The sequence below is a fragment of the Mastomys coucha genome, unplaced genomic scaffold (assembly GCF_008632895.1).
Source record: "Mastomys coucha isolate ucsf_1 unplaced genomic scaffold, UCSF_Mcou_1 pScaffold23, whole genome shotgun sequence".
Classification (NCBI taxonomy): Eukaryota; Metazoa; Chordata; class Mammalia; order Rodentia; family Muridae; genus Mastomys; species Mastomys coucha.
Genome location: NW_022196906.1, coordinates 111607156 through 111621184, shown reverse-complemented (window position 1 = coordinate 111621184; position 14029 = coordinate 111607156). Strand labels below are relative to the sequence as shown.

General features: G+C 46.6%; 2 protein-coding genes across 10 annotated transcripts in view; one reads left to right on the top strand and one right to left on the bottom strand.

The window, feature by feature from the left end:
* Rbms3 (RNA binding motif single stranded interacting protein 3) overlaps positions 1 to 14029 on the top strand; it is a 1349634-nt gene that overhangs the window by 68395 nt on the left and 1267210 nt on the right. The window lies entirely within an intron of this gene.
* LOC116071943 (ferritin light chain 1-like) lies at positions 1667 to 2273 on the bottom strand. Of its 2 annotated transcripts, none has more exons than XM_031343081.1 (2): positions 2035 to 2273; positions 1667 to 2000 (listed from the first exon to the last, which is right to left on the bottom strand). In XM_031343081.1, the coding sequence occupies exons 1-2, from the start codon at positions 2271 to 2273 to the stop codon at positions 1667 to 1669; spliced, it is 573 nt and encodes a 190-aa protein (XP_031198941.1). The 2 variants fall into 2 exon arrangements, with proteins under 2 accessions (XP_031198941.1, XP_031198942.1); XM_031343082.1 differs by having other exon boundaries at positions 1667 to 2004; positions 2048 to 2273.

The window sequence follows — 14029 nt, the reverse complement described above, 5'->3', positions numbered from 1 at the left end:
AGGCCAGCTACAGGCAGCACTTAGAGTGTGTCAGCACTTTAGGGATGGCAAAGCATTTGCTTACCAAATGCTCTTCACCAAGCAAGGCATCCTGTGTGCCTGTTGCAGAAGTGAGGCCTCTACTGTCTTCTGGGAAGCCCGAGCCCTGCCGGGATGTCCTGGATGGTTATATAGGCTAGGTACCTCCAAGACTCCTGGTCTTGGTGTGATTGGAGACTGAAGCCCAATTCATATCTCCACCATACACAGAAACTCCCAAAGGTCTGCATTGGCCCGGAGATGGCTTCTTCTCCCGCATCAAGTGACATTGCTGAGCCCGAGCAGCCCTGTGCCACCTCCCATCCACTCTCCCCTGCTTATTTCTGCAAGGCTTTCACTCACAGCTCTCTTCTAAGTATTTGGATCTTGCTGAGCTGATGGCCTGCCCACCTTTGGACAAACATCCCTGTGACCCTCTGGTTACTATTCGATGACTCAAAGTTCCAGATGTGCTCCACACTCACCCATTCATTAACAAACACTTCACACTCCCTCAGAGCCCTGTGCTGTCCCAGATGACCACTTTAGAATAAGGTGACCTCCATGCGATAGGAAGGAAATCTGGGCAACCAAGACCTCACATGTGTGAGGGCATTGGGGTCATGTAAAACAAATCATCCTATTACATTATGTGTCAGTGCATGCTTGGGGTGTTCAAAGTACTTTTACTTTTTATTATGTCTCTGTGTGTGTGTGTGTGTGTGTGTGTGTGTTCCAGAGTACTCTGAATACATGTGGAGGTCAGAGGACACCTTGCAGGAGTCAGTTCTCTCCTTTTTCCATATGCAGCCCAAGGATCGAACTCAGGTTGTCAGACTTGATAGCAAGCCCCTTTACCCACTGAGCCATCTCACTGGCCCCTCCCACTTTTTACAGGTACTATTACCAGCGCTGACTTATTTGGTATTTCCCACAATTCTATACGGGTTATTGTGACTCGTCTCATCGTTTGTACTCTGCTTGACCCATGTCAAATATCGTCAGTGTGATGCTGATGTGGGTCAAAGCAAGACTGCCACTTATTAGGGTGCAGCCAGAGAGATGCACAATCTCCCCCGTCCCTCACCCCCTTCTATAGCAAACAGGGCTCACAGATCTGACCCCAGACGGCTGGACACCAGGCAGCACACCAGACCGCGTGCTAGCACAGTGCCGCTGGGAAAGTTGAGCTCTGTTGTGCAGAGGGAGGAGCCACGTCCTGTGTGCCTGGAGGAGTCAGAGGTCAGGAAGACTCTGGGTGTCATTGCTCCGAAGCTGCAAATTCCCACACGCAGAACCTCAATGTTTACCCATTAGCTGCGTCTTAGCACCTGGTCTATAGCCTGGGCCTTAGGAAGGGCTCAGGGAGTATTCGATTGTTGTTTCATTCCTGAGGAGGAGAATGTAAGTGCAGGGCCAGAAGGACAGGTGAAGCCACCCACCAGCAAGCCCAGGACCCTGAGGTTTTTTGTTGTTTTTTTTTTTTTCTGTCTCAAAAAGCTTTATTTTTACTTGGTCTAAGAGTTGAAAGAGGCCCCAGAGTGGTTACAGAGCTGCTTAGTGGCTTGAGAGGTTCATTCAGGTGGAGGTCCTGAGGCTAGGTAGTGCAGAGCAGAAGGTGGAGCCCCTTGGCAGGCACAGAGGCCTCCTAGTCATCCTTGAGAGTGAGGAGCTCAAAGAAATACTCACCCAGAGATCCCTGGGGCACGCCAGTCTGTACTGGTTGTGGCTCTGCCAGCCTACGGAGGTTAGTCAAGTGGTTGCCCATCTTCTTGATGAGCTTCACTTCCTTATCCAAGAAGTGGCTTTCCAAGAAGTCACAGAGATGAGGGTCTGTGCCGGCAGAACCCAGGGCATGCAGATGCAAGAGGGCCTGGTTCAGGTTCTTCTCCAGGGCCAAGGCAGCTTCCATGACCTCCTGGGTTTTACCCCATCCGTCTTGAGATGGCTTCTGCACATCCTGGGAGAGCGCATCATCCCCACTCCCTGCGATCCTTCTGCACATCCTGGGAGAGCGCATCATCCCCACTCCCTGTGATCCTTCTGCAGCCTGAAGAGATGCTCTCTGTGCCCTTGTACTTCTCCTTGGCCAATTCGTGGAAGAAGAGGCCTACATCCTCCAGAGCCATGTCATCCTGATCAAAAAAGAAGCCCAGAGAGAGGCAGGAGTAGGAGGCCTGCAGGTCCAAGTTGACCAGGAGGTTCATGGCAGTTTCCACTTCGGTGGAATAATTTTGACGAATCTGAGAGGTCATGGCTGATCCGGAGTATGAGCTAACCGCCAAGAGACGGTGCAGACTGGTCCTAGGAGCCAAAGGCTGCAAGTAGATAGTCCTGGAGGCTGCGACTCGAGAGACTTGTAAGGCAGCTGGAAGCTAATAAAGTGGGAGTTCCCAAGTCTGTTCCATCTAAACACTGTTGAAGCAAGACACAGATCCACAGGACCTCCAAGGCGGTGCTCCAGGGACCCTGAGTTCTAACGCTGGAACCCACGGGTTGGAAGGAGAGAAAACTGCTTTTTGGAAGTCTTCTGACCTCCACATGAATGCTGTGGCATATGCACAGGCATATGCTAAGTGTGTGTGTTATATGTTATATGATATATATATATATCATACATATAATAAAAATCAAAAACAGTACAGAGATCAAGCTAAGAAGATGGTTTGGGAGAAGACAATGCAAGGAACTAAAACACAGACAACCAAGTTTCTTCTAAATGAATAATGATGTCATTAATAAACGGAATCTGTGGAGCTGTGAACTGTTTTGGAATACACGGGGGGTTTAACTGATACATTAAGTTTGGAGCCAGTCCAGTCTAGCTGCAAACTGTCCCTCCAGCGTGTCCTCAAGCCTTGATTCTCCTGCGGCTCCAAGCCATCATTATGAAAAGAAGCCACCCAAAGGCGTATTGACTGACTTGGTGTCTCATTCCATGGTGTGGTGTAGATGCTGAGGGGTGTTAGGGTGAGTCAGAGGAAGAGAGGCAAAGGTAGAGATGAGAGCAAAATCAGTGGTTCCACACACTTCCACCGGATGGCTGAGGCCCTGTGGGAGAAGCCCTGTGTGCACACTTGATAGCTATTAACAGAATGTTCTTAAATCTCTCCTTTTGATTTCTTCTATACTTTTATTTAGTTTTTGAGACAGTGTCTCACTATGTAGCCCTGGAGGTCTCCTTCTCTCTCTTTCTCTCTCACTCTCTCTCTCCATATGTGTGTGTGTGTGTGTGTGTAACATGTATATGTATATATATATAACATATATATATATGAACCTATTAATGATGTGTGTGTGTGAGAAACAGAGAGAGACACTCTATGGCATAACCTAACTATGCTAATTAGAAAGTGCTTTTGTTGTAAGAGAATTTTATAACTTTTGCCTTGGAGCATGTGCCTGCATTTCCCTCCCCATTGTGGAATACAAAGGGACGAGTGAAACTGTGCAAAATTTATGGGATTTTTTTTTTTTTATTTCTGCGATAAAAAGATTTCCTCTTTAACACATCCTCTGGTAAATTTTAAATTTTATCTAAATTAGGTTAAATCCCAACAGATAACTAAAAGGCCCATTGTTATCCTCTTTAGATTCAGTCCTAAGCAACTGCCTGTCTGACACATGTAACATTTCTAGTAACTTTCATATCTAGAGTCTGAGACGGCCTGTTATTTGGGTCAGAGTGCCGTTAGATACTTTGTTCTCAAGTGGGTAGGATGGATCTCGCCACCTTCCAGGGGACATTTCTAGTTGTCACATCTGCAGAAGGGGACATGGCTCGTGGGACTCAGTGGCTGTGGTGTATGTGGCTGGAGGGTGGGATGGGGATCCAAGGACACCACTGACATTATGTCATTCAGAGAGCAGCTCCACAATAGCCATCCTGCTCACTCGCTCCCGAGCTCCCGCGTTAGTAGAGCCAGATGTAAGGACCAGATGATACCATTCTGTAGAAGAAAATCTCTATTTAGATATGCACATGAGGGCTTTAACATTCAGTAAATAGAAGAAACTACAAAACAAAACCCACCTCATGCATGAAACTTGCAGGCAACTTTCTTTTTGAGTTATATGCAAAATGGCTCCAGCATCTTAACTCCTCAAGGGTGGAAATAGATTGAAAGCATGTTTAGCGTTTCTCCCCCAGATGTTTTTTCACTCCAAAGAATTCAAAGTCTGTCCTTAGATCTATATGGGTTATGTACAAATATGAACAAACCAACTAGAGTTAAGGAGTTTTGAAATGCTTATTTTTTCCTTAGTTAATAAAATTTCCCCAGTTTTCAAGGTGTTTCTAAACTTCTGAAACCCCTTGATACATAACTCAATCTGTTTTACTGGACGAAAGACACTGGGGTTCTTGTGGTGTTTGAACTGAGACATCGTAAACCCCACTTGCATTCGGCTCCCTGCAGAACCTCTGCCTTAGGTTCCCTAATGGTCTACATCCGGGACAAGGACAGGGTGGAGGCCCCTCTGACACAGCAGAGCCCCATGCTCTTTGGTGAGCCTGTCCACACTGAGTTTGTGTAGAAGCTTTGGGGAAGGAACCAGTCAGTGATCTCTCCCACAGGAAGTACTCTGCCGGGCTATCGTCTCACGCAGGACATGCTCTGCCGGGCTCTCCTGCAGGATGTGCTCTGCCGGGCTCTCCTGCAGGAAGTGCTCTGCTGGGCTCTCCTGCAGGACCTGCTCTGCTGGGCTCTCCTGCAGGAAGTGCTCTGCTGGGCTCTCCTGCAGGATGTGTTCTGCCAGGCTCTCCTGCAGGACCTGCTCTGCCGGGCTCTCCTGCAGGATGTGCTCTGCTGGGCTATCCTGCATGGAACTGCTGTCATGGTTTCTCTTCACGGACATCTAACAAGTCCATTTATTGGCCTCATGGGTCTGACAGTTCATAACAACTCTCACCCTGGCAGGATCTAGATTTACCTGATGGACAGCCCTCTCTGGGTGTCTGTGAATGACTATATAGATTGAGCATGACACCATCCTCCAAGCTAGGGTCGCAGACAGAATGAAAACGAAAAGGGAACTGAATTCCAGTGTGTGTCTGTTTGCTGACCCTGGCTGTGATGAGCCAGCTGTTGCAAACTCCTCTGAGCCCCTCCCTATGATGGACAGCCACCAACTGTCCATCATAAGCCACAGTGAACCCTTCCTTGGTCAGCTGGTTTTCTCCAAGTGTTGTGTCACAGTATTTTAGTAATAATGGGCTGTGCTCCTCTTACATCTGAGCATGCCCAGTTACCCCCATCCTGGTTATCAGGAACTCCCCAGCACATAGCCATCAATATCATCTTTTAGTCTTCACTTCCCGCCCAGCAACATTGCTCATAGGAACTAGCGATGACTGACAGCACCCTGTTGTAAAGAGATGCTGGCTCTGCCCCGACCTTAGATGTTACTGGCTCTTCATGATTCACATGTGCTGTGTGTTTATTTTAAGTAAATATGGAAGCTTTAAAATAATTAAAAGAAGGAAGACTGTGGGGCTGGAGCCATGGCCCGGCTGTTGAGAGCACTCACTGCTCTTGTAGAGGACCTGGGTTTCGTTCCCAGCACCCACCCAGAGCTCACAACCATCTATAACTCAGTTTCAGGGGATCAGGTGCCACCTTCTGGCATCTGTGAGTACCAGGCACTCACAGTGTATAGACATTCACGCAGGCAAGACACTCATACACATGGAATGTAGAGAAGTAAACATTAATAAATACAGAATTTATTGATAATTCCACCTATTATTGTGAAAATTTAAGGCATACCATAACTCTATACATAGATGGGCATTTTTCAATGGAACTAAAATATAACACTCACCCATCCATATTTTGATGTATTCTGGATAATGCTTGAAATGATGCATACATAGTATTTTAAAGCATCAAACAGGTGTGCATGCATATGCATATATGTAAATATTTGTTTCTTTCCCTGTTGTGTTTGCTTGCTGCTTATTTTGTTCTTTTCCTGTCATGATGGTAGATACGTACATATCAGTTGAGTGTCTTACAGGACAAGGACCTGGGAGGGGCGCTGATGAGTAAAAGGATCTTCATGTTTTGCGGATATTTTGCAAAAATAACCTCCACAAAATATTTGCTAATTTAAAATGTTCTTCTTCTGAGCTGACTAAAACTTCCACCATTCATGTCTGAGTCTTGAATTTTTCTCTCAGTGATGACCTTTTCTAACATTTTTGCAGGTGAGAATATGATTTGGCAGAGGTGTCTACTCTTCCAACTTAAAAGATTTTAATTAGGGATGCATACCAAGTTTCATAAAATGCCTTTGACCATCTGTGTTATCAATTGTTTGTCAGTCTATCAAGATGAGAGAATACATTCCTGTGCTTCCCTATGCTCAGTCGTCCTTTTCTCCAGTGACCATGAGCTTCCTGCGTTGTGAGTCTCCATGGTGGGAAGGAAAGCTCAGGGGTTGGTCTGTCTCTCAGGGGCCCTTAAACAAGACCATGCACATTGTCCTCTTGTGGGCAGCTTTTCTCCCCCACAGCCCCCCATACATGTGGTTAATAGCAGTGTGTGGTGACTTCGCTGAAGCCTGAATGCGACACTGGAAATTCCCTCCACCATCCTAGCATACTTTTGAATTCATCTTCACTCAGTTTCCCAGGACAGGGATAGAGCATAGCTGGATTCTCCTCCACAATGTAGCGTGAATGGCTTCCAGTCCGATTCCTGATTCTCCTCTGAAACCTCGAGTCCTCACTCTTTGCTGCACACGCTTCTCCTCACATGCTCGTCTGCAGTATTCCCTCCGAAGTGGCCCAGTAAGCTTTGGCCCCAGCTTCAAAGTGGTGCTCTGCCTGCTGCTCTGTGTCCTTCTACATGCCTTCCATAAACCAGACCCCACGGCCTGTGAACCAGAGGCCCACTCCTAGGACGAATTACCTGGATTAGCTCCACTTTTCTCTGCTTTGAGACGATCCCCAACATCAAGCAATTTATAGGAGGAAAGATTTTTGTTTTGTCTCCATGGATTGAGAAGAATAAAGTTCATATTAGGGAAGCCATGGCAGTGGGTGGCTCTGTGGCAGCTTGCGTGTCTATCAGAGAGCAGAGAGAGTTGGACTAGGACCAAAGACAGGCTGTAAGTCATAACCCCATCCCAACCTTGATAGAGCCCTATGTGTACCAGCTAGATCCAAATCCTACATGTTCTCAGTTTCTTCTTAGACACCAAGTGTTTAACAAGCACACAAACTGATTCCACATTCAAACCACAACATTTCTACAGTTGAAGTATGTTCAAACCTTTTCTTTTTGTTGTTGTTGTTGTTTCTTTGTTTTGGTTTTTTTTTTGAGACAGGGTTTCTCTGTGTAGCCTTGGCTGTCCTGGAACTCACCCTGTAGACCAGGCTGGCCTTGAACTCACCTCTTCTTTTAAGAGTTAATACATTTTAAATGTCTTTATTTTGAGCAGAGGGTGGGGGCATGCCATGGAGGACAGAGGAGAGCAGGCAAGGGCCAGGTTTCCCCTGTCACCCTGTGGAGTCTCACTCAGGTTAGGCTGATGGGAGGTGCCACCCTCTGAACCATCTCAAACCTTTTCGAAAGTTTTCCACAGCTCCCTAAAATTTACAAAAGCAGACAGGAAACACTAAGCATCTGTAAGAAAATTCTAGATATATTCTTTTGTAGTGGGAAACAGTACAATTTGAAACCTTGTGATATGTTAAACACAGGGGGGCTAAAGTCATCAGATTCGATGAAAACATCTCTGAGTGTTTTTCAACAACTCCGGAATACACAGGCCCGTGGGAGTTATCAACAAAGCATTATCTGAGAGAGGCTCTGCAGATAGGGGGAAACAGATAGTGAGGTGCTGATGCTGAATGCAAGCTTCAGCAGGCAGCTCTCCCAGCGCCGTTTATTCCCAGCAATTCTCAGTGGGGTTGATCACACGTCTAATAACACCTGTGAATCTGCGTTTCCGAGCAACTTTAAAAGGAAGAAAAACCACTCAGAGTTTGCATCCTAACACACATACTTAGAGCTAGGCAGGAATGGATTGATGGCTTCATTTAAAAAATTGGAGAAGAGGATATTTTTATTCAGATACAACCAGGTTCTCCTAAGGTAGTAATCCCCCATAATTGTATCATCCGCATGTAATGGCATGGAAATTGCAGATTGAATGCAGCCTTGTATTTCTGTATTTGATGAATATATTGCTGTAAAGCTCTACATAAATCGCATTTAAAAATCAATGGGATCATTTTAGAGATATTAGAGAACCTCTCTCTGTGAAGGAATCCATTTGGGGAAGACTTTTAAAGACTAGTGTGTCACTGCCTAGTGAATAGCATTTAAATATGTATTTTCCCAGACTTCTTTAAAGTATGCATTGTAGTTCATCACACATCCTGGTTTAACCTTGCCACATGGCCACTGAAGAATCCTGAAAAAAAAAAAAAGACCGTAAAAGCAAAACAGTATGTGGCTGGATATGTTAGAGCGTCCTAGTGCTTAGGGGGAGCCGAGGCAGTATGTAGGACTGCAGGTTTGAGGTGGGCCGAGGCCCTGTGTAGAGAGACCCTGCCTCAGAGACAAACAAGAGGAAGAGAAGGGCTAGACTAGGAGGAGGAGGAGGGGGAAGAGGAAGGAGGAGGAAGAAGGGAAAGAGGAGGAGGAAGGAGAAAGAAGGAGGAAGAAGAGGAGGGGGAGGAGAAGGAGGAAGAAGAGGAAGAGGGGGAGGATGATGATGATGACGACCATCGTCACTTAAGGAAACAGTATAAAGCATATGTCTGTTTATAAACTATAGTGTGTGTTTTGTTCTCCAAGGTTACAAGTGAGTACTTTACAAAAGCCCACAGCTCAGTGGGACCCACGCTGCAGCCGTCCCCAGCTCTGTCCCATCCCTAGAATCAGCCACTTCAGGGATGTTTGTTCTGACATTTCCTGTTTACCTCCAAAGAAGACACACCCATTCTGTCATTTATTGGTCTTCCTGTGTTAGATATTATAGATTGATATTCCTTGGAAGCCGGGCTTTCTCATCACCTCACCTTGATCAGATTCTGCCTTCGCCACTCACGGTAGGAGGGTTTCATTGTCTCTGTAAGGATCGGTGTGCAGTGTCAGACATACATAATAGTTGTTAAGTAAACCTGGTGAGACAGTGAGCTCAGTTTCAAGGGCCGGAGAAATGGCTCAGTGCAAGAGCTCTTGCTGGGCAAACATGAAGACCCGGGTTTGGATCCCCAGAGCCCATGTAAAGAGCCAGAGGTCCCTTCGCATGCACCTGCATTCCCTGAACCATGGGAATAGGGACAGGAGATTCAGGGAGAGATTCTGTCTCAGAGGAGTAAGTTGTGGAGTGATAAAGCCGAACACCCCTTTTCCTTCTCTGGCCACAGTGTGTCCAGAGGCCTGTGGAGCCCTCCTCCCCTCCTCCTCCCCATTTCCATATGCCACATACGGATAAACCAAGACATTGCACATAAGCAAACCAAGACATTGTAAACTGAGTCTCATCCACATTTTTATGATGTAGTGAAAGACAGGAAAACCAATATGAGAGGTTAGGAGAAGCTCCTGGAGCAATGGTAGTAAGGGGGTTCGCTGTGTGAGAAAGACAGCTGGTGCGGGAGAGGCGATCAGACGGAAAGCTGGACCCAGCAGTCCTGTGGTAGCAAAGAGCACCTCACCAATCCTAGGAAGAGGTACACGTAGGCCCTTAGGGAGAGCCTAGAGCCATCGTTCCTCGTGCCTATGATGAGCCTGGGTGAGTGCTGGGGTTGGCTTGGATAGGATGACAGCATGTCTGTGTGGAGAGGCCTAGCTGCTTCCTGTCTAACTGCTTTGATTTGATTTGTTTTGATTTGTTTCTTTTGAGACAGAGCCTCAGTGTGCAGCCCAGCAGAGCCTCGAGTCTGTGATCTTCTTGCCCCTGTCTCTGCTGTGCCGCAGTTATAGGAGTGTACAAACACACCAGGCTTTTGCTTACTTCTGAGACCTTGCTGCCCTCCGCTCTCCCAGTTACCCCCCCTCCATCCCAGTCCTTCAGGACCCTGGAAACACGAGTCCACCCTAGAAAGAAGGCTCCCACTGTGGGCATACTTCCTCTTGCCTGGAAATGTCATGATTTCTAAAATGTAAAGTTCCATGTGTTTTGGAGACAGGGTCTCCCTATGTAGCCTTAGCTGGCCTAGACTCACAGAGATCCACCTACCTCTACTCCCAAGTACCAGGATTAAAGATGCGCACCCCACCCTCAGCTGAAGTGTCATCTGTTTCCCTTCCTTTTCTGCCTTAACATGTCTCCTCCATCCTTATCGTTTGTGGATTTTTAGTCAGAGGTGATAAATATATTAACTTTTAAGACGATAGATTTTAAGCTCATCTTGGCATCAATTTATAATTGTCAGGTAGAGTCAAAGTTTTGTCTAAAATACAGGTGTTAGGGTCTGGGGAGACGGCATAGTTGGTAAGATGCTCGCTATGCAGCACGGGGCTTGCGTTTGATCCCCAGAATCCACACTGAAATAGCCAGGCATGCGGTATACAGTTGTGCACTTGCAAGCCCAGCACTGAGAGGAGCCAGGAGAATCTCTGGCAGCCAGCCTAGCCTACTTTGTGAGCTGCAGGCCAGTGGGAGACCTTGTCTAAGAAAAAAGAGAGTGCCTGAGGACTGACATTCAAGGTTGTCCTTGGGCTTCTGTTTGTGTGCAAGCACACGCACACACATATATACACCAAGGTGTACAAAGGCAACCGATCCACAGGTTCAAAGGCTCTCGTGAAGGAATGAGAATGTTCGGTTCTTCGCTTTCCTTGGCTCTGTTACTGAGCTCCATGAAGCCCATTCACCTTTTTGAAGTAGGAAGGGAAGAGAAGGCTGTGTCCTTTGACCCCAAGGGCTCCATGTCCATACCAGTGCCCCCTGCAGATGTTTAAAAGCATGGGAAAATACTAGACCATCCTTGACCGTCTGTCCTTTTAGGGACGCAGAGCTGAAAACATACTGGTAACTTAAGAGATGGCTCATTGGCCATCTTAACTGTTCTTAAGCGTGCCTTAATAATCACTGCTGCATCCCAGACTCCTGCGTGTCAGCCCACACCAGCTCCCTATTCTACTCTAAAGAACCCAAGTGCTGACTTATCGTCCCTGGGTGGGTTCATGGGAAAGCTGAGTCTCGTCATTTGTGCAACCTTGGATTCAAACCCTAGTGACACCTCTGTGGGCAGCATAGAGTTTAATTCTCCCCAACCTTTGGTCTTTTTCTTCCAGAGTGGTTACATTTATAGCTATTTAATGGGTTTTATTTTGAAAGTTAATATTAGATAATATTTTAAGTACTAAGAAAAGTTCTGTGTGCACAGTGGATGCTTAAAAGATGGATCTCCTCCTTGGCCCCACAGCTGAGGTTTCAGTTATGATTCTTCCTGAGTCAGGCCCCTTGTTGATTTCAGGACCTTCTTGGAAGCTTCCGGAAGCTCTGCTCAGACTTATTTAGTGCCTCTCTATTATCTTATTGTCTATGCTCTCTTTTCTCCTTTGTCTTCTCTCTTATAGTCTTCTATTTATTTGTTTGTTTGCTTGCTTGTTTAGTGTGTGTGTCTGTATGTGTGTGATTGTCTGTGTGTGTGTGTCTGTGTGTGTCTGTATGTGTGTGTGTCTGTATGTGTCTGTATGTGTGTGTGTCTGTGTATGTGTCTGTGATTGTCTGTGTGTGTGTGTCTGTGTGTGTGTCTGTGATTGTCTGTGTGTGTGTCTGTGTGTGTCTGTGTGTGTCTGTGTGTGTGATTGTCTGTGTGTGTGCGTCTGTGATTGTCTGTGTGTGTGTCTCTGTGTGTGTCTGTATGTGTGTGTGTCTGTGTGTGTGTTTGTCTGTGATTGTCTGTGTGTGTGTGTCTGTGTGTGTCTGTGTGTCTGTCTGTGCTTGTCTGTGTCTGTGTGTGTCTGTGTGTCTATCTGTGATTGTCTGTGTGTGTGTGTGTGTGTGTCTGTGTGTCTGTGTGTCTGTCTGTGATTGTCTGTGTGTGTGTGTCTGTGATTGTCTGTGTGTGTGTCTCTGTGTGTGTGTGTTTGCCTATATGTGTCCATGTGGATCCCATATATTGATGTCAGATGTCTTCCCCTATGACTCTTCACCTTACTTTCTGCGACAGGGCTTCCAGCTTAACTTCTAGCTTGGCAATTTGGCTAAACTGGCTGGCCGACAAGCCCTGAGACCTACCTATCTGTGTCTTCCCAGCATTGGTATGACAGACAGTTGTGACCATACCCAGCTTTGATGTGGATGGTGGGGATTTGAACCCCGGTCCCCATGCTTGTGCAGCAGACCATCTTCCCACAGGATCCCCTCTTAGTCCCCCTTTCTTCCTTATTACACCGTATAGACCAGCCTGACATGGAGCTCATGATTCTCCTGCCTTAGCCTCTCAAGTGCTGGGATTGCTGGCATGCGCCTGCCCTCTTTCCCTGGAAGATGATAGAGTAACTCTTATTTCATTCTTCTCAAAGGGTAAAAAGCTTACTGCCCAAACCTGGAGCCCTCAAGTCCATCCAGGGGACCCACATAAAGGTGTAAGGAGAGAGCCAGCTATACAGACTTGTTCTCTGACCTCCACAGCCACACTAGAGCATGCCCACACCCACACTATGCACTCACATCACATCTACACTAATAGTAGATAGCATAATAAGATCATGGCAAAAGGGCAAAACACACAGTAGGCCCACATTTCATACCCGTTGGCAAATGGGTGACTTCTACTTGGAGCCCCATTCCTTATCTATAAGGAATCGTTTCTATGGGGGCTTGCCTCTGAAGCTATACAGGGAGGCCTGGTTGATCTCATTCCTTTAGCGTACAGTTTGACCTGGATCAACTGCGTATGGGGCTTCCCTTCAGTGATATTTCCCTTCTCAAGCCCCTTGATGGTGAATCATCCTACAGGCAATAGTACTTTTTAATCCCATTTATTTTCCCAGTCTCAACTGCTCTTAGGTGGAGCATAGATAAAGTGGTCGCTATGCCCGGCTGCCATGCTATTTTGGTCCTGCCTCTGTTTGAAGTATTTTCAGTAACACCACAGTTTGACAGATTTTACTTGCTGTAGGGTCAAGCACTGGAAGAAAAGGAGAGAAGAGAATTTAATGTAAGCGCTGCGGTGTTTCCAAAGAAGTCCAGGTCTTTAGAGAAAAGCCAGGGTATCGATGGAAAGGGGAAGCTGAGTCCAGCAGAGCCAGGCAGGCTTCTTGTGATGAATGAAAGCTGTTTGTACTTGAGAATGATAGAATTTGGGATGGTTGTATTTCAGCTTCATAATGTACTCAAGAGCATGACTGTGTGTGTGTGTGTGTTTCTTTTTTTTCCTTTTTGTTTTTGATGTCAAGGGGATAACCATGGACTTGGATCCTAGGAGCATCACTGTAGGCTTAAATTTTTTAAAACAAACTTATAATAAGGGTTCTCAAATGCTTCCGTCACCTTCTAGCCTTCTAGCCCACTATCTAAAGGCAGGGAAGAAAAGATGGGAAATAAGACAAGGGGATGTGGACCCGTTTAGATGTAGTTCTTTGGGACAATTTCAATCTCCACTTATCAGGGTACCAGCAGTCCAGTTCAGAAGTGTCACCAAGCATGAATCACCAACAACAGTACGATCCAGCAGCAAATGCCAGGCCTCTGTAGAGTAGGCACAAGGCAGCAGGAGTGACCAGGCTAGTCGGCAGAAGCTCTATGCTGTGCCTCTCTCAGTGAAATGAAGATGAGCAAAGAAGTGAGACCAACGAAGCCATCACTGTCCATCGAGTCCTATGTATACTCTGTCCTGACATTATGTGTCCTCCCATGGGTCTTGCCTCAGCAAAATACCACGTGAATCTGTGTCACATGGCACAACCAGAAACTTCCACTTTACATCACCAATGTCCCTCTCATTTAGTCCTCACCCTGCCCAGCACCCTGAGCAGGAGAGATGCCATGGGGGCTGAGGTGTGGGACCAGGCTGGTCCTTGTGCTCCATCCCGAG